Below are 20,383 nucleotides of genomic sequence, written 5' to 3' on the forward strand. Positions count from 1 at the left end.
GCTTCCAAAACCTGAGGGTTAACAACTTTTACCAATTCTGGAAAAGTATCTGCCATCATCTCTTTAATTCTTCGTCCTCCTCCTATTATCTTTGGGAAATCTGATTAGATATATAATAAACTTTTTCAGTCTATCTTACAGTAAATTTTTGAGAGGAATACAACCAAATACAACAAAAACAATTACTTTTTGCTCACAGATTCGTGGGTTGGCCCTGGAGGCTCTGCTCCATCCAGAGCCACGTGGTTCAGGTCTGATCCACCTGGCTCTCCTTCCAGGACCTAGGCTACAGGGGCACAGTTACCTGGGTGAATTCTCAGGCCTTATAGGGCCAAGACGAACCAGAGAAGTACATTTAACTTCTGCACATATCATGGCCACTCACATTCCATTGGCTGAAGGAAGTCACGTGGCAAAGCTCCAAATAAGGGGGTGAGAAGTCCACTTCAGCCATGGAGTCAGTTGGGGATTATTTGCTGAGCAGTAATACAATCTACCTCAGCCTGTCATCTTTATCACAAATATTCACTTCCCTCCCTCGAGCAAAATGTACTTACTTCCTCCCCAGATGGTTCAAAAATTTCCAATCCCATCACAGCATCAGGCTGGAAGTCTTATCTCCATCAGTTCCTATTCACCCAGAGGCCCATGAACTAAAGAGACAAGTATTTGCCCCCAATTCACCCACCAAAAAACCACAATATACAGTTGAAGAGCTGGGACAGAGTAGCCACAACTGTCCCATTTGAAAGGGGGACAAGCAGGAAGCACAGAACAGGGGTTCACAGCAGATTCTTCCTTTGGGGAAAAAACTGTGAGGTCTTCCTACCCTGGGGTTAGACAATATTCCTGGATTAGGTCCCACTTCTGCTCTCTGGGAACAGCTCCCAGATCCACTGGCTCCTGGTTTCACCCTCTGGGAGTTCCTTCCTTTCCACCATTTTCCTTGTCGACTTCCAGAAAAAAAAGCATTAAAAATATACCCTCCCTAGAGTGGCTGAGTACCTTTCTCAGCCTACCTTCTGCCAATAGAAAGTGGGAGTCCGAGGCTTTTTTTTTGGTATGGGTCAGTTGTTATTGGTTGCATTTTATAAGGTGCTACAAGAAAGAAATGAACTCAGTAAAGAACTGGCTGGTTTGCAAACAGAATTGACAGTCCTGAAGTTCTTAGACTTTTGCAGTTGCAGAATGGAACTGTTTCCTCACCAAATTCAGGGTGTAGCCATTAAGATATAGCCATAGGTCAAAGACAAAATTAAAGCATAGCCATTAAGACATTGTCTCAGAACAAAAATCAGATTGCAGATATGGCCATCACACAACTTTGGTAAAACCTTAAAACCTCTGATTAGATTAAGGTCATACCTGGTAGATTGATTTAACAGGACAAAATGGCTCCTATGGAAGCCTAAAGAGCCCCAAATACCTAGAATTAAGTTGAGCACATGTGAGAGACTGTGAGTGCATGCACAATGGATGGCTCCAAAGAATGGTGGATCTGGCTTTTGGCATGAGTTGGGCTTGGCAGATCATGGATGAGACACAGTCATGGCTGCCGTGCTCATGCAACTCTGGCCTCAGCTGCAGCTTTTAGCACTGTGGATTTCCACACCTGTCCTTTTTTCTTTTCTTTTTCAGCTGAGTCTTACATGTAAAGTTATGTTTATTATGTCTTATCCAGCATTTCTGGCTGTTATGGTGGGAGGGTGTTCTGCTACATTGTCAGGAGCAGGTCTCCGTTGCACAGCACCCTGACCTCACTCTTCCTGGCACACAGTATGCACTGTTTCTCAAGAAGCCTCTAGGACACAGCCCTGGACTCAGCCCAGGGGCCATCCAGAGGAAGAAAAGACCCAGTTTCTCTTTATGGAGGCTATTGTCAGATAGAGGACAGGACATATAAACAAAAGGTGCATGAATTACATCTTGGATGCAAGAGGGAAGCTCAGATGAAAGAACCTAGTAATTCATGCATTTTAAATGCATCTACTGTGTGCAAGACCCTATGTTAGTGTCTTGCCTATTCATATAATTGTATTTAAACAGCAGCCTTTTGAAGTGTTTACAAATGAGGAAACTGAGTCTTAAAAATGGCAAGTGCTGTAGAAAAAGCCACAAGGTTAGTAGGTGGCTGAACTGAGAAGCCAGGTTTGCCTGGCTCTGAGGTCCACCCCCTCTTCACTGCCCTGTGTTTCTTCAGAAAACAAGGCATGGCAAGGCATAACGGGCTGGGCCAGGCTATGTGGGTGGCAGCGCAGACAGAACGACCCTTGGACAGGCAGACAACCCTGCACAGCCACGGCTCTGAGTGTGGCATGTGCAAGCTGACTGTGGATGTCAGCTGGGGTGGGCCTTGACAGAATTTCTCCTCTTCCCTTTTCATGACAGTAGTAGACAGTCAAATGACACAAAGAGTAAATCTTTTAAAATGAGGGTGTGGGATGCAGTACACAAGGGCAAAGGGCTGTGTGGTGTGGTTAGGACTGGAGGGGTACCGAGGCATTGTGGTCTTTAAGGTCAGGATCTGGAGCCACTGGTGACTAGAGTGTGGATGCAAAACATTGAGGGACAGGTGGGTGTGGGTGTTGGTGGCTATTTTGTTGAGTGACTCCCAAATGCTCACCAGCAAGATCTTTTGGGGCCCTGGGCTCCTCAGCTTTTGTTTTAAATCAGAATTCATTCCCAAGGATCCCAGTGGGTTCATCACATAGTTTGGACTTAAATCTTCTCCTGCACCAGCAGTGTCCGCTTATACCTTTTCCATGGAGAAAGCCCCATTTCCATCTTTTTCCCCAAGCACTACTCTCTGCCGCATGCAGCCTGTTCCACTGCTTGGTCACTTCTGTTGATACTAGGATGTCCCCATCACTGGAGGAAAGGCTCCAGCAATGTTCGTGGCAGAGGAGGAAAGGAAGCTGATCAGAGCAGCCTGACAACTGGTTTTACTTCCAGCCTCAGGGACTAGAGGGGCCCTTATTCTGTGTCAGCCTCACTTTCCCGGGCTGGCAGGGCCGGGTGCTCTGCTCAGGCCCTGGAATGGTCTGGTGGCCCAGCTGCTGGATGCAGTGTGCTGAGTTAGGTTCAGAAAGACTTTGTCAGTGCAGCAGACTTGAAGCTGGGACCTCTGGATGGAATTCTGTTTCGATGGGGAAGTGCCAGGGCAGGGAGAGGAGTGTAGTGATTAAGAAAGTGGACTTGCCTGGGTGTGGTGGCTCACACCAGTAATCCCAGCACTTGGGGAGGCTGAGGTGGGCAGATCGCCTGAGGTCAGGAGTTCAAGACCAGCCTGGCCAACATGGTGAAACCCCATCTCTACTAAAAATACCAAAAAAATTAGCTGGGCATAGTGGCGGGTGCCTGTAATCCCAGCTATTCAGGAGGCTGAGACAGGAGAATCGCTTGAACCTGGGAGGCAGAGGTTGCAGTGAGCCAAGATCGCAGCATTGCACTGCAGCCTGGGCAACAAGAGCGAAACTCCATCTCAAAAAAAAAAAAAAAAAAAAAAAAGGGGGGGGGGCGGGACTTCAGAGTCACACAGACCTGGATTCAAGCCCTGGTTCTGTTGCTTGCCCATATGAACTTGGGCAGGTCCCTTAAATGCTCAAAGCCTCAGCCTCCCTACCTGTGAGAATGAGGGTCATAGTTCTTCCCTTGTTGTGGTAGGGCCTGTAGCTCAGTGCTTGACACATGATAAGGAATTAACAAATGCTACCTGTCGTTGCTGGTTTTGAAAGGCCTCCTAGAGTCCGTGGTGCTGGGTTCTGTTGGCTCTGGTCTGAGCGATGGAAGGGAGCTCAGATGAAAGAACTAGTAATTCAGACTGTGAGTTACAGCCTGGCCAAGTGATGGCCCTCCAGCTTTGGGAGCAGGGGGCTTGAAGGGGGCAGGCCCCTTCCTATAACTTCTTCATATCCCTGGCAAGTGAGTCCCCTGCTCCCCACTCAGCTGGGGGTGGTCTGCCCTGGCCTGCCCATGTCCAAGTCCTCCTGGGAGGCTGTGGTGGCTGTGCTTATGTGCCTGTGCCTAAATGTGAGTTGGGTTGCAAGGGCCTTTCCTAAATGAAGGCTGTGGAGGAGGCTGATGCTGAGGACAGAAATCTAAAGAGAAGGCAGGCACTCTAGGGCCCCTGAGGGGCCCTAGAAAGCCTGCATGCCCCATGGGTGGAAAAGGGTAGATGTTCATCCTCTGGGTTGCACTGTGCCTGGGATTCTGGTCATGTTGGGTCTTGTGGGCTCAGCCAGGGAGGAGTGCGGGCGATCCATCATTGATGCTCCATGTGGTTAATGAAGGCACCTGAGGCCCTAAGGAGGTCCCTGACAAGAAGGCTCAGAATGTCCACACCAACTCCATCCCATGCAAATTTTGCAGATTGATGCTTGACCTGCCAGCTGGGAATGACTACCCTAGTCTGCGCATATGAAGAACAGGTGGAGAGCAGCAGCAAGACTGTCTGTGGGAAGAACCCCCAGGGCAGGTGTGATAGGGCATCTGTCCCCTTCAGTGCCCGCAGTGGGGCAGATGCAGGGACCTGGAATTGAGGGGCAGAGGGAAGCCCAATGTATGGTCTTCTCACCATGCCCACTTTCTGGAAGGCATGGTCGGGTTTCTTGGCTACCCACGCCACGGTTCATCTGGGACAGGGCACCTCAAAATGCAAACGAAAAATGTTTCAAATATAATAGCAAATATGCAACGAGGATGCACTGTGTGCCAAAACCTCAGGATTTAAAAATGAAACAAGTGCCACCACTCACCATCCTGAAGGCTCACTGTTCATCCCCTGCTCTATTTTGCCATCTTCCCCCTCCTTGCGTTTTCATGGTAGGCCTGTGGGAGGAGACCATGAACACCCCCACTTCCCAGCTGAGGAAACTGCATCTGGAGAGCCCAGGCCCACTGCCCACGGTGGCACAGCCAAACAGCGGCGGAAGCAGGAGTGGACTTCAGAGCCAGCACTGCTGTGTCCCCTCGCTGCCCTGGGGAGAGCCCAGAGCCTGCCCCACTGGACCGCCTGTGGCTCTGCTGCACTCATATTTCACCCCCACCAGGAATTTGCAGTGTTGAGAACTAACTTGAAAAGCAGGAGGCTGGAGCCCGTGTTTGAGCTTTGTCAGGCGGGTGCTATGAAAGATTGGAGTGAGGCATGGCCACCTGCTGTGAGAAGACACAGGTTAAGAGGTACAGGGCCTGAGCCCTAACCCCTGCAAGGGAGAAGGGCCCAGCTGGCCTTGGGACTAATCCAGCCACAGGAGAGGGGCTCTGTGCTCCCTTGGCCAGCAGGTGCCCTCGCAGTCCCAGTCATCCTGAGGGCACGGGATGCTCCTTCCAAGGGTGGACAATGCTGGGAGAAAGAATGGGGAAAGCAGAGCCTCATCTACTGGATTTCCTTCTCTCTGAGAACAGAGTGCATAGATCCCATTACCTTTCCTGATGACGACACTTCATCCATCTTTCTGGTGGTGTGAGGCGCACTTATGCCCCAAGGACCTATGAGGATGTCATCATCCTAAAGATGTCCACATCCTAATCCTCAGAATCTGTGCCTGTGATCCCTTCCATGGCAAAGGGACTTTGCAGATGTGATTAAGTGAAGGACCTTGAAGTGGGAGAGTATCCTGGACTTTCCAGCTGGGCCCAATGTCCTCCCCTTGATGGGGTGTCAGAGTCAGAGAAGGAAACATGATGACAGTGGAGTGAGAGAGGGAGACGTCTGAAGATGCTCCACGGCTGGCTTTGAAGATGGGGGCAGGGGCCATGAGCCAAAGAATGTGAGCTGCCTCCAGAAGGTGAAAGAGGTGAGGAAACAGATTCTCCTAGAGCCTCCAGGAGAGCACAGCACTGCTGATGCCTTGATTTTTAGTAGAGTGGGGCCTATCGTGGACTTCTGACCTCCAGAGTGATGAGATATTTTGTGTTGTTTTAAGCCACGAATTTTGTGGCAATTTGTTACAGCAGCAGCAGGAAACTAGTACAGTCATGAAGACCCAAGGATAGGTTAGAGGAGAAAAACAGCAGAGCCCAGTCCTTGACACGCACCAGAGCTGCCTCCCTCCAGGCCCCGCTGCCGTACCCAGGCCACTGTTCCTAAGTGCTCTTTCTATGGAGGCCTGGTCCCCCTCTTGCTGCCAGCTGGCTGCCCAACCACCTGCAGTGCCTCAGCATCTGTCTCCTTTGGAATTACACCTGACAGCGCATGGAGCAAACAGAGGGATACAGTTCACGGGGACAATGTCCGCGTCACCGCTGTGGGAAGGTGCCCCTTCTTTCCTATGGAATCACGATTGTGAGCATTGTGAGTGATTTCTCTCCATTTGGCTGCATTTCTCAACAATTTCTGGCCCCGTGGCTGTGCTCTGGAGAGCCGGGGCTCCCAGAAGGCTGACTGCCAGCCAGAAAATGGCTTCTGAGCAACATCAGGGAACCGGAAGGAGAATTCACTCTACTTTTGTCCCTGTATAGAAAGCCAAAACAGTGGTGGGATGTGTGAGCTTTTTTCAGAAATACCTTTTGGCTTTGTTGTACTCAGCCAGCACTAAACCAACACCTTCATCCACAGCTTTAAGAAGAGAGCGTGTGATCGGCAACTGACTTTGTTGAGAGGGACTGTTAGGCTGTGGTGATGGACACGGGGGCAGGGTGGCCAGGGACAATCAACTTTGGTGTTCTGCTTTGTTAAGGGGGTCGGGAATCTTCCATGAACAGACCAGCCTTTGCTCATAGTGGGCCTCCTCCCAGAACCCATGGATCCACACATCCCCAGACCTTTGAACAACTTAGAAAAACAAATCACCTCTTCATCCAGAGGAATTTAGCCCAGACAATTGCCATGGGATTTGGGCATTTCAAGGCTGTTATAAAAGAGGCACAGACAGAAAGCCAAACGAGACTGTGACACCTGTCTCCCGGTGCTGACAAGTGTCGGTGATGGGCTGTGGAGCAAGTCCCTCTGCACCCTGGGCCTCAGTTTCCCTACCTGCTCCGCAGTTGTTCTCCATGGATCCATCCATTTCTGACTTGTACAACTGGTTAATTCCAGGCTGGAACATAATCCCAGTCCTAGCTTTATACGTTAACACTGAGGACTTCTTGATGCATTCAGAGGTAAGGAGAAACTCTTTCATGAAGAGTCCCAAAAAATTCCACAAAAAGGCTCAGCAGACAGTCCTTAAAATTTGCAAAGAGATCTCAGTTTCACAGAGAATTCCGGACCAGGATGTGGCAGAGCGATGACAGCTCTGTGAGGAGTCACTGGGCAGCCTTGACATCTGCCTGCAATGCTTCCCTCTCCACCCCTCCCTGGGTGCACGGCCAGTCAGAGACCTTCTGGTGGCCTGGCCTCTCAGGAGCCATGTCCAGTTGATCTGCATCTGATAAAAAATTGGCCCTAGACTCCTCTAAGCATCAAAAACATTGTAGTACTACTCCTACCATCCCCACTATTGCCAACCCCAGACAACCAACACTGAACTGTGGCGCTGAAATTAAAATAATCACTTTGTAGATTTGATGATTGTAAGTTTATTGACACTGAAGTTTTCTCACTTATCGAGGGACCTGCATTGCTTCTCAAGCCTGGAGTGTTTTGCATGACAGCGTTTAAGGTTGTGGGCTTTAGAGTCTGAGAGGACTGGGACCCAAGCTCAGTTGCGTCTCCTTGTCCCTGTGTGACCTTCAGTAAGTCATTTAACCTTCTAAACCTCAACTCCTTCATTCTCAAGAAAGGGATAATGGCATTTCCTATTTCTTAATCACAGGTTTGTTAGAGTTCCACATGACCATTCACTGAGTACTTACTATATGCTGCGCACATATACCGTGCCATTTAATCTACGCAACAGTCTCACGGTGGTTGTGTGTATGTGTGTGTGGGGTAATTATTGCTCCTATTGCATAGATAAGTTATAGATTCAGAGAAGCTATGTGACATCCAAGGTCATAGTAGCAAGTGACAGAGCTGGGACTCAAAACCCAGGAACTGACTCTGATGTGTCCTTTCTGAACCACTGAGCTAATACCCACCAAGTGCCCAATCGGTGGAGGCTGCCGTTAGCATCACTCATTTGTGCCTGGCACATAGCACATTGGTACTGTGCTCAGTACCAATGACTGAACGGAAAGCTGTGTGCAGATGTATGCAAACCCAACCCTGGAGCATGTGTTGGGTCTCAGTCATAAAATCTGGGTTCCCTTGACCTTGACAGGGTGGCAAGTGGGCAGACGATGTCCTTAGGGACTGTTCCAGGACAAGGCTTGGCACGAGAATGCCCTCTGGGGTGCCCTGAGCAGTCTCTTTCTCTTCCTTCTGGGTAGGCAGGCACTTTTGGAGTCCGAGTCTGGACCCTGGATCCTGGAGGCGGGCACAGGGTTGCTTAGCTTTAAGGGGTAAGTTCAAAGCAAATAGGAAGCTCTCTTAAAAATGAAGGGCAGCATGAATGTCGGGGCCAAAGGAGGATGGTTGAGAATTCCTAGTAAAACTTTACAGCTTCCGTGTTTCCCCTCCTCTAAATCTTCCCATGAAAATCATGCGTCTGGGGGGCCGTCTTGGCTGAACGAGGGCGGGAGCCACCCATTAGCCCAGCTGAGGGGGGGCTTTCTGACTTCATTAGTGCCCGCCCATGGCCCTGGTGGACAGACAGCCTATGAATTGGGGGCCATGCTCCAGGCCCATGGGCAAGGAGAAGCAGTCACAGGTGCCCACCAGAGCTGGATGGCACTGACAGGGTCCTCCAGCCCTGCTGGACTGCAAGTGGGCAGCGGAAGCTCAGCTGCTGTCCCTTTTATGCGTATTGACTTAGTGGAGTGCAAACATGTTAAAAGTTCACTTTCTCCTTTATAGGAGTCTATAAAAAGTCTCTTAAACTGGAGCCCTAGGGCTTCAGCGAGACAAACGTAGGATCAGGCTTTGTGGGGGTGCAGTGCTTCCCTCAGCCTTCAGCACAGAGGTGTGAGCCTATTTAAGATAGAGCTGCGGCAGGCTCATGCCAGTGGGCAGAGGGGTCTGGATGTGAAGGCTGCTCTGAGGCTGCCAGGCTGTTTCTGGTGAGTCCCTGCTGGAGACTGACTGGCCCATGTGGCCCTCTGGGGTATGAGGGTGAGAGAGTTCCCGTGCCCGGGAATATTGGGCCGGGCCTGCTGGGCCGCCTGGCGTTTGGGGTTTCTAAACAAGCAGGTGTCTGTGGGAGAAATGTCCTGTGTGCAGTACTCGGGCCAGATGAGCTCAGCAATCATCCTCCCTGGTGACTTGGGTCCTGGGGTGGCCTGCAGGGGTGAGGGAGGATGGCAGGCCTGGGGCAGAGAGGAGGGCACCTGGAGCTGTCCCTCTGGTGAACTCGTTTGGCCTTGGGAGCCATAGAGCCCGCAGTTGCGCGCCTGTGGGACACACCCTGGAGAGGATGGCTGAGGGAGAGGTGACGAGCCTCATGGACAAGCCCCGGGAGGCAGTCATGGGCTTTGGAAACAGCATTTGCTCACTAGGTCTTAGTTTCCACATCTGTCAAGTTGGAGGGTGGTCCCTACTCTGCATGCGAGTCTCTTGGGGTTGCCACGAGGATGTAGTTAGAGGAGTTTGAGGATGGCAGGACAGGCGTTTTGTGGCCCAGAGCGATGAGCTCTGCAGAAAGCTACTGCAGGGTGACCAGGTGACCCCAGCAGGTGTTGAGACCAGAGCCTAACACTCATTAATTCACCCACTAGCTAATGGGTGGCCTAGTGGATGCAGGTGCAGGGCTCACTCCGAGGGCCTGGCCACGGCCACCCTGTCCTGCTCTCCATGCCTTCGTGTGTGCCACACCATGGCGTTGAGCAGGAGCATGTGGGCCATCGCTGCTCACAGGCACGTGCGTATGCATCGGGGCATCCACCTGACATCTGCGTGCCTCTCAGCTCTGCTGACCTGACCCGTGCAGGGGGCTGTGTCACTGAATGGGTTTTGCAAGTACAGCTGTGGGCTCAGTCCATCAGCTCTCACTCCCCAGGGTACCTGGTGCCTGGCCTCAGGTGGCTGAAGCCAGGCAGTGAGCAGGTCCCTCTAGAAACTGGGGATGGTTGGTGGGACCAGACTAGCCTCATTGGCCCCTTGCAGGCCTGGCTAGGGCATGAAATTCCACACCAGCCCCTGAGTGACCTTTAGCCCAGGTTCAAACAAGTCTGAGCTTTCCTGAGAGGAGGAGGTGTTCAAAGCTAAATGAAAGCCAGGAAGGGAAACACAGACGCCTTTTTAAAAGGACAGTCATCCCTCTGGGTGCACATCTATTCAAAACACAGGAAGAGGTTAGACAGGTTCTGTGCCTGAGAGGCAGGCTGGCTTTGAAGTCAGAGCTAGTTTCGCGACACCGCCTTGCTGGAGTTCCTTAGCTTGTCTGAGTCCGTAAGATAGAGGTGTGTCACTCATGATAAAATCTTTTGGAGGGAGTTGAATGTGATGTGAATGTCGGGCACCCAGCACTGTGCTGGGACATAGAAATGTTCAGTCCATGGGTGTTATGGTTTCTAGCATCATAATATCACTGTCATCATTATTACTAGCATAGAACCATTTGCTTGGGGGAAATGCCTTGGTTGTGGCTTTTGCTCCATACACTGAATCAAATGATATGGAAAACATGGGGTGTCGCCCTGAAGGGCTCCATGGCTAAGTGTTCTAGAACAGAGCTAACCAGTGCAATTCCCTGCAATGCTGGAGATGTCTATAATCATTTCTGTCCAACATGGTAGCCACTAACCACATGTGGCTGCCAAGCATTTGAAGTGTAGCTAGTGTGAATGAGGAACTGAATTTTTAATTGTATTTAACTTTAGTTTAAATACACATGACTAGTGTCTACTGTATTAGTGCAGTTCTAGAATGTTCCTTCCAAGTGGATGTTGCCCAGCTCCCCTCTGAGCTGTGACAGCGCTGCATGGAGGGGCTGGCCAATGCCTCCAGCACCCTTGGCCACATGCAGTAAAGATGGGCTCTGATGGGGTGTGGTAGTGATCGCCACCTGGGCATGAGCTGGCTGCTCTGGAGCACAGACTGCAGCCAGACCCTGGGTTTCAGATGTGGCAGTTACACAGCTTCCACCCTCCATGGGAATCAAAGTAAGAGTCGCGGTTCCCATCCACTAAGGATTTCCGACTGATGCTGTGTGGCCAACTCAATTTTACAGAAGAAAACATGCCCTGAAGAGGGGTGGTGACTTGTCCCAAAGCACACGCGATGGTGGCCTACCTCTTCCTGCCTCTAAACCAGCTCCTCATATCAGAGTAAAGGACCAGCCGGGTTTCCTACTGAAGGAGAGCCAAGCGCAGAGGCTCAAGGTCACCGGTGCAGATGCCCAGTGCTTCCCTCACCTGGCTCCCTCCTGGCCCCCCCCACCACCACACCCCACCCAGGCCACCTCTACGGGGCCCCCTGGATGGTGAGATGCCTCCCTGTATCCTGTTATCTATTCCTGACAATGCCCTTGACAGTGGGGTGGCCTGGGCCGTGAGTAGCTTCCCATGTTACAGCTGCGGGGATGGAGGCTCCGAGGGATGGAGCGACCTGCCTGAGATCCCACAGGGAGTTGGCCAATCTGCCTGCAGGGAGGCAAGGCCGTCTGGGGCCTTTCTGTTGCCCAGCCCAGTTCTCCCGCCAGGCAAGTCTTCCCTGCCCTGTTGGACTTCCTGTGGCATTCACTGGGTGGACGGCCACACCCGGGACACATCCCCCAAAACTGGCTTCAAGCTGTACCGTCCACAGAGGCTGGCCAGGGCCCGGAGTGGGGTGGTCCTGCTCAGAGGGCGGGTGGGTCGGCGGGGGGGAGGCTGACAGGCCTTAATGGGCACATTGTCCCCTTGCTGTGAGAGCGCCGTCCCGCCACTTCCTCACACGCGTCGTGCTGGATGAGCTCATGTCTGAGGCTGTGGGCGGCACGGGGCAGCCGAGCCGGGCTGCAGGGAGGCCCGTCCCAGAGAAGCCCGCGCGGGCTGGGGCAGGCGGAGCCGTGAGGCGGAACCTTGTAATGAGCGACGCCGGCTGGATTTATGGGGCTGCGCACGTGCGCCTGGCCTTCCTGCGAGGGCCTCCGCATGGGAACAAAAACAAGTCCTGGCCCGAGAATGGCGCGACTGAGTCTTAACAAGGGCGCACTAATTACTGGAAGGCCCGGGCCGGGACCCCAACCTGGGAGGAGCAGAACTTGGGCCCCGTTCTGTGTCCATTTGGGCTTTGCTGGGGTCCCTTGTCTTTTTACCCAGGAGGCCCAGGAGGAAGCCCAGACTCTCAGGGCCTGCCCGGGGTCCTCCTCTCTCCAGCTCTGTGGTCTTGGACAAGGTGCTCATCCGAACCTCTCCTCCTTTTTGAGGCCCTTGGGAAGCAGCATACCAGGATGAAAGAGAGTTGACCGCAGAGTCACTGGTCCCTGGCTGTGAGTCCTGGTTCTGCCAGGTTCCTGCTGTGTGGCCTGGGCAAGTCACTTCACCTCTCTGATCTAAGCTCCCTTTACCTAGAAAGCGGGGCTATGATGTTCCCTCGGCAGGGCTTTTAGGAGGATTTGATGAAATGATGCACGCAGACTCCTCAGCTTATTGCCCACCCACGCTGACTGGCACACAGGCAGGGATCTCTACTGCTGTAATTCACAGACATCTCCTGCAGACATTGCCCACTGTTTTCCCTGTTGATTGACACTGGATTTGGCATCTATCCAGGAAGGTCCCATGTCCACTCCCTTTTCAAGTCAGGAGCTTGCAAGAGCAGAAGCACTAGATGCCATGAGACCCCGGCTGTGGTTAGCAGTGGCAAGATGGGGCCGAGCTGTGGCCTGGTGCCAACATCAGACTCCACTCTGAAGCCACCATGCACCTGCTTGAAGCGAGAGGTCCAGCGTGATGGGTTACCCCCAGCTGTCACCCGGGCTGACTTTCACATGGGTATGTTATTCCCATGCTCCTCTCTCTGAGTCAGGCCCTCTGCCTGCTGCTTGGCCTTTGAGTCCTGTTGTTGATTCTTAGAGCCATCAAGAGAAAACCCCTGCCCTGCCCTGTGCCCTTGGGGTGAGGCAGTGAGGGCGCAGCAGGTGTGCGGCCCCTAGCTTCTGCCTTCATGGAGGGCAGGGTCTCCTTTGCTTGTCCCCAGAGTCTATTACAGAGCTTGGCCCAGTGGGCTCATGGAATGTGTGCATGAGTGGTGCTCAGCGTCTGATGGGGTAGATGGCCACGTAACCACATGACAGCTGTTCAGAAGGCACAGCACTGTGGCTGGCAGCAGTGCAGGGTGCACTGAGAGAGAGGGCACCTCCCCACTGACAGAATGGTCAGGGAGGGCTTCCTGGAGGAAGCATAAGGGATGTCTAAGAGCAGAGCCCTGCGGGGTTGAGTAGGATTACAAACAAGTGGAGGCTGTAGTGTGTTCTGGTGGGGAACTGGTGTATGCAAAGGCCTGAAGGTGAGATACGAGTAGCCCTAGGGAGGAAGTACAGTAGAGAGCATGCGAGGGGATGGTGTGAGATGAGGCTGAAAAGGACCCTCCTTTCTCCATTCCCAGGCCTGCCAAGGTGTTAGAAGGCAACTTCTAAACTTCCATGCACCTCAGATTCCTCAGCTATCAAATGGAGACACTGCCATCACTATCTGCAGGTGTTGTAGGATTACACGGGCAGGGTGAGTGTGGGTGTTTTGTATGTGTAAAGGGCTGAGTGGGGTGTGGCCCTTTGAGACGACCTGGAATGACTAGGGACACATAGGAGGACAGGAGAGGGCCCCCTGGAAAAAGATGCCCCTTGGGTGGAATCTCCAGTGGATTTGCCCATAATTAAATCCTGGAGGGGCTGTTAGTGACTGCGGAGAAATATATCATAAGCACCTTGAGCTCAGTGAAAGTTCCTTAAAGTTAGCCCAGCAGTGGCCCAAGGTGGCATTTCCCTCTAGAGGATGTGGCCTCGCGGCCAAGTGCATTCTCTCTGGGGTCCAGCGGCCTCCTTGAGGTGGGAATCTGCAGCCAGGACCTCCATGGGACCTAATGAGGAGCTGCTGGCTTTCAATTACGTGCGCGGCCCTGGCTCTGCGCCGTTTGACTGACAGCTCATTACCCCACTGCCATTTCTGGGCAGTGGAATTTAATCTCCCAGATGGGAAGCAAATCAATTTGCCCATCCGCCGCAGCTGAGCCTACTTGAACTCAACTCTAATTTATTCTCTTAAGCTTAGGAAGCCTTGTCGTTTCAAGGTACAGAAATATCAGGTTTCCCAGCCAGTCTGGCCAGAGAGTTGAACAGGGAGATGAGCTGAGAGGGTCATGCCTAGGGCCCGACCTGGGTGAGCAGTGGTGGTCAGCAGGGGACGTGCCATCACCCTGTGTCAGAAGAAGCTGGGCTCTGGCCTAGCAGGCCAGGCTGGTGGACGGGAAGGGTGTATATGGGAATGGGGGATAGTGTGACTCCTGATGTGGGGATCCCGGGTGCCTGTCCCAGGGCTCAGGACAGGAAGAGACTCCCCAGCAAGGCAGATCTGACCTCCTGCCTGCATGTGTTCTAGGGCCATGCCAGTGATCATCACTCAGTGATCATTGCTCTGGCTTCAGGGCTTTGAACATAAGATTTGGAGGGTGTCTTTCTGGGATTTTCAGCTTTTTACTCTCCTCAAGGAGCTGTTACAAACCTGAAGCCAAGGCGGTGACCTTTAACCTGTGACATTGGGACTGTTTTCCTCCTCTGGCCCAGCAGGGCCATCAGAGGGCTTCCTTGCCAGGGAGTACACGACCTGCTAGGAGTGCTCTAGGGCACATTCATGCAGACACTGAGTGTGTGCAGGCTGTGGTGGTGAGTGGCTGCTGTCCTCTGCTGTGGGTGCTGGGTCCCCCATCAGACGCTGGGGAGTCCCGGCACCCTGTTCTAAGTTAGCCAAGGGAGTTATTAGCAGAAGATCTGCAGACAGTTCCGGTCACTTCACAGAGCAAACTAGGCCAAGGAGGGCCTCTCGAGGAGAAATGTCAGCTATGTTTTGTGGGAGACAGAATCCTGGCTGCTCTCTGGCCGGTTCAAAGGGTGTTTGTCTGCATGTTCTTCATTTCTATACTCTGCTAACACAGAGGGCTCTGGGGCCTCGCTGTGTGCACGTGAATGTATGTGTGTGTGCGTGTGCACCCATGGAAATGGGTGAGTGTGGGAGGCGTGGGGGTCGCTTAGTGGGGAGAAGGGGAGTGAGGAGGAAGTGCTTCCTATGGAGAGAGTGTTTCTAAGACACTCTTCTGTGAGTTTGACAAGGCAGCCCAGGCTGGGTTGGTTTCCAGGGTCAGGGAAAGGCCACTCTATTTACACACCTTTGCGGAGGAGCATGGAGGGCAGGGCGGGGGCCGGGGATTAATGAGCAGTGTTATTGCCTGTCAGGAGGCTCATGTGATATTGTTTTGATATGGGGGGCCCCCAGAAGCAAACACAACAGGCAAGGTTATAAGTGGAAGAAAAGGCCAAGAAAAGGTGGCCTCGCCCCAGCCATTGAGCATTCCCCTTCTCAGCAGGGAGTGGGTCCCAGGACTCCCTCCTCGCCCCATCGCCTTCAGGTGGATCACTGGAAGGCGGCACCAAGGCCAGCTCCCAAGATAACATCGGCCAGGAGTGCCCGGCAGCAAAAATTAAACATCATTGTTGCTAATGAGTAAACCGAGCAAGCCCTTTTTCCAGGACCATTCGGGGTGATAGACGAGGCAGCCTGAATGACAAATGAGGAACTGAGAGGCTTGCCTGACCCAAAGTAGACAGGCCCAGAGTGGACAGGCCCAGTGAGGGCTTCCACCTCCTGAGAAAGGCTGACCACCCCCAGGACTGGGAGGGGCAGGACGCTGGGTGAGAATAGGACACCCACCTCTTCTTTTTTTGCCTTAGTGTAAGCCAATTCCTCTGGCAGGGCTGACTGTAGTTGTGACCAAATACAGTCACCTGACCCTGAATGGGAGGGGGAATTCTGCCACAGACAAATCCATGGATAGACAACTCCAAATGCTGGGGATGGCGTGTAGCGAGCAGAGGCCAGGGCTGAAGTGGCTGTCCTAGGTGGGAAGCAGGTGAAGACAGATTCTCCACAGAGAGGGTGCAGAAGCTCCCCAGCTGGGGCTGATAGAGCAGCCTCTATGCCAGCTTGCCATCTGTTACCCATTGCTTTGCCCTCCTGACCTGGGAGATTCCAACCTTTCCTATCAAATTCAGCACTAGGTTTTCTGCTCCAAGAAGACCTCCCTGAGCCTGCTCAGCCAGTGAGCAAAACTCCCTGCCCTGAGCCCCTGCCTTTTTAGCAGGTACTTCTCTGAGTTAGTGCTTGCTGGACAATGCTTGCCTACCTGCCTTTGTAAGAAACCCTTAATCCGAGGCCTCTTTCATAGAAAGCATTTAGTAAGTCCTTGTTGATCACTGGATTGCTTTAAATGCACATTCCTATTCATCTGTCATCCAACAAGTTCTGTTTATGTTCGCAGGGCCAGCCACACAGGAGCTCTCAGTGAGCAGGTAAGAAGCCCTGTATAACCTGAAGAACAAAATATTGGGATGGATAGCAAAGGAGAATTCAGCTCCAGGGAGCTGGTTGTAGAGTCAGAGCTGGGTTCAAATCCCACTTCCACCATTCATGGCTGTGTGACCTTAGGGAATACACTTCACCTCTCTGTGTCATAGTTTCCTCGTCTGTAAAACAGAGATAGTATTACCTACCTCATAGGTTTGCCATGAGAAGTCAATGATGTATGTAGAGGACACACACATACAGTGGCTGTTATTGTCAGTTCAGTACCAGTTGGAGCCACAGCATTGCGTTAGATCTCAGATGTCATTTAAAGGGGCCCATGGAGGAGCACTGAGAAAATCGTCTGGATTATTCAGGGCAGGGCCCAGCTGTTGAGGGCAAGAATTGTTCTTGAGAAATGAATGGGAGTGGGTATTGTCTGCCTAATGCTGCTGTTGGATCACAGGGTTGCATGGCTCTGAGTTCGGGGGAGGCTGGGGGGACTCAGCACAGCGACAGTGGATGGGACAGCTCTGTCGGTGGCACCCACTGCAAGCCTGCCTCTGAAGGCTTACAGTGAAGAGAAGGGCTGGGCTGCAACACTTAACCTCTCTAGAACCTGCAGGATTTTACCCCCTCACAAAATACTTGCATTTCTGTTAAGTTTTACTAAGTGCAAACTTGTCTTTTGAATAGAGGCATGTGTGCATTTCAAGACGTTCCTTGCAGTTGCACCAATTTTTTAAAAGTAATGAGTTTTTTTCCCCCCTTAAAGCATGAGGCTGACATCAGAGAACAGTTTTTGATCCCAGTTTTAAAAACGAACTGAGTGGCTTAGCAATGGTGGGAACCCCAGGCAACTTGTTGGCTCACTTTCCCTCAGTTTCATTGAAAAGAATTTCTACAGTGTGCCCACATCACAGGGCATGATGCACTTTGGATTATTCAAAGTTTAGAAACATTTAGGTGATTATGGTAAATCATTCATGCAAACAGCGATAAATGCAATTTATTCTGTTGTGCAATCTTACAAGGAGAGCAGAAATCGCAGCCCTTTTCTCTAGTTCTCAGTCCTTTTGGCGACATCTAGTGGAAGATCTTTGAAAAACACATTTGCTTCTATGGTGTTGCTCCAAAGGTAAGCCCATCCAATTAAGTCATTTAAACCTTGGTTCCATCTACAAGTCCCTCTGTGTTTCAGTCTCCGAGTTAGAAATTCCAAGGCCAAATGGACTCTCTTTGACTGCTGGTAAGCGCATGCCGTCCGGGACCCTATATCACAGTAGTCAGAAACTCTGCATTTGAATCTGGTTGTCACTTTTCAGCAGTGTGATCACCTCCAGCTAAAAAATGTATCTAATAATAGGACCTGCCCTATAGGGTTATTGCAAGGACCAAACGAAATGATACCCATGAAGGACTCAGCACAGTACCTGACATACAGTAAATATCAGTCTGACCAGCTAACAGTGGCCACAATTTTCCATTACCCTCCATCCACACTGCAGATCCTACTTGCACAAACAATGCTCTTGGGTGGAGGGCCGCATAGTATGGTTTGACTAAGCAGTTTGCTGGTATTAACTATGAAGTGGTATCATTTTAAGATCAGCTTCTTAAAAAGATAATGCAGTCCCCCACCTCCTCCACCGTTCTCTCTCATTTCAAATCAAGAAATAGGAATACATAATCTAGACCCAGCAAAGATCTTGGAAAAGAAACGTAACATAACTCCTTATGTTCAGATAAAATTTTGAAAAATCATCTTTCAGGTTTAAGTTGGAAATCTTTGCCTTTCATGGAAAAGATTGGTTGTGTGATGGTCTAGGACCTTCTGTTTTGAGGAGTTTGTATTAGGCACAGTTTGGGAAGGAAAAATGATCCTTTACATTCGGCCACGATATGAAGTGTACTGCATATTTCTTCCTGGTTAAAGTCTGCTTTAGACGCAGGCTTCTTTCTTTTCTTTCTCTTTTCTTTTTTCCTCTTTCTTTCTTTCAAGAGACGGAAAGAGTCTTCTGTGTATTTTAGGCAAATTTAGGTTAAGGTGTAAGTGCCCTTTGAAGCAAAAAGTGTCCATGTTTTGCTAACATATATTTTAGCTACTCTGGCTTGGCTGAGGTCTTCCTAGATAATCAACATCCCTCAACAGCCTTGGCGGTGAGAAGGCACGTGAAAGCTGCCAGCACATCCCAGGAGCCTTGGCTGTGGCGGCTTCTCCTTGGAAAGCTCCACGCACCCTTCTGCCAGGGATCCTGTCCTGCAGGGATGACAGACCCAGCAGCCTCGGCAGAGGGAATGAGGCTCCAGCAGCTTCATCAGCAAGTGGCCAGGCCCAGCCCTAAGTCACAGACTGTCAGAAGGGGACAATGGTAGGAGAGAGCTGGGCTCAGGGTCTGGAGCCTGCCACACGCCACCTGCACGGCTTTGGATACACTCCCTCCTTCATCTGTGGAACGGGGAATGGGGATAACACCCTGGCCCAAGGGTCACACAGAACCAAAAGGTGAGACTTTATAAAAATTCTCTCTACAAACCACTGGGGCCAGCAGATGGCCCACACCCACCCAGGTTGCAGTGAACACTGTGGAGCATCCAAGGAGTTGTGGGAGCAGGGTGGGGGTTGAGGGGGATGGACTGCCCTGCCCCCACATCCTGTGACTGCAGAAGCCGACTTAAGACCTGTGACTCACGGGCACAATAACTGAAACACACCTCACAACAACGGTTTAACATTTTACTAAATCAACTCACACAAATTCCAAATTGCAAATATAATTAAGGACAACAGATTCTGCTTTGCCTTATTAAATCTTTCATTTGCAAATCCATCAATAAGACAAAAAGTAACCAAAAATTAGGTCTGTTGCAAAGTCATGATTCTTCTGAGGGGGGAAACAAAAAGAACATTAGAGTAAAAAGAACGCCACTGGATGTACGATAAAGCACCACAACACACGCTTACAAACGGGGCTTCCTGGCTTCGGTGACAGGTAAAAGATGCTGTTCTCCCCACTGCTGTGCGTCAATCAGGGTTTCATTAAAATAAAACTATAAAATCTCCTAGGTTACACTAAGTCAGACACGGTCTGGAACACAGTGCTTAACAACAGTAATGCCAACTATCAGTGCTAACATAAAAACATTTTAGAAGGTCAAAAACAATTAAACTGGAAACCAAAGCCTTATTTTCCCTAGATGAGCAAAACTGAAAATGAAAGGGGTCCCACCTCCCAGTAGGAGTGAAGGGGATTTTTTTTTTCTTTTAAACTGAAGGTGGGGTACATGGTGCAGCTGGTTCTGTCGTTGCTCAGCCTAGTTGGCGTCCAGCTTGGCCATTTCCTGCACATAGATGCCTATACTCTCGCTGTCAAAAAGCACGAAGTACACCGTTTTGATGGAAGAGGACATTGTGGACACGAAGTAACTGGAGATGGCCTTCAGAATCAGCTGAGCTGCTGTCTGCTTTGGAAAACCGTTCCTGGAGAAGAGAAGATAAGCACTCAGCAACTGGGATGCCACGGGGGCTGCAGGACCTGCCCCACCTTACAGTCCACCTCCCTCTGTGCTGCAGCTTGCCTTGTGTTGGGTCGGTGTCTGTTGAGCCCCGTGTCTGCTTGTACACCAGTGTGGGAAAGCCCAGTGCCCAGAAGATGGGATGGGGGACAGACAACTGGGCAGAGAGCTGGCACCTGCAGAAGGATGTGCTATGTGCTTTTAGAGAAGGCAGTAGCCAGCAAACAGAATAGTGTTTTGTGGTGTGCATTAAGCCCCCGAAGTACAGTGTAAGCTCCTGATTTTCTTTTTCCATGAGACCTTTGACTAGCACAGTGCCTGAGCCATAGCCCAGGCTCTTGATGTCAGCCCCAGGGGATGGCTGCAGGTTCTCTGGGAAGGCACTGACCTCTATCCACCCACACAGAAGAGTTAC

The 20,383-nt window shown here is 51.3% G+C and overlaps 1 protein-coding gene across 8 annotated transcripts in view; it reads right to left on the reverse strand.

Moving 5' to 3' along the window:
* Positions 1–18,696: 18,696 nt before the first annotated feature.
* Positions 18,697–20,383, reverse strand: part of MACROH2A1 (macroH2A.1 histone) — a 65,459-nt gene continuing 63,772 nt past the window's right edge. For 7 of the 8 annotated variants that reach the window (XM_009449508.5, XM_009449506.5, XM_009449507.5 and 4 more), the window contains one exon: positions 19,176–19,933. In XM_009449508.5, coding sequence (XP_009447783.1) covers positions 19,768–19,933 — 166 coding nt within the window. In that variant the 3' untranslated portion in view covers positions 19,176–19,767. Of the gene's footprint in view, positions 19,934–20,383 lie in introns of all 8 variants that reach the window. The other variant, NM_001242422.1, reaches the window with a different exon arrangement.

Source organism: Pan troglodytes, chromosome 4 (assembly GCF_028858775.2).
Source record: "Pan troglodytes isolate AG18354 chromosome 4, NHGRI_mPanTro3-v2.0_pri, whole genome shotgun sequence".
NCBI lineage: Eukaryota > Metazoa > Chordata > Mammalia > Primates > Hominidae > Pan > Pan troglodytes.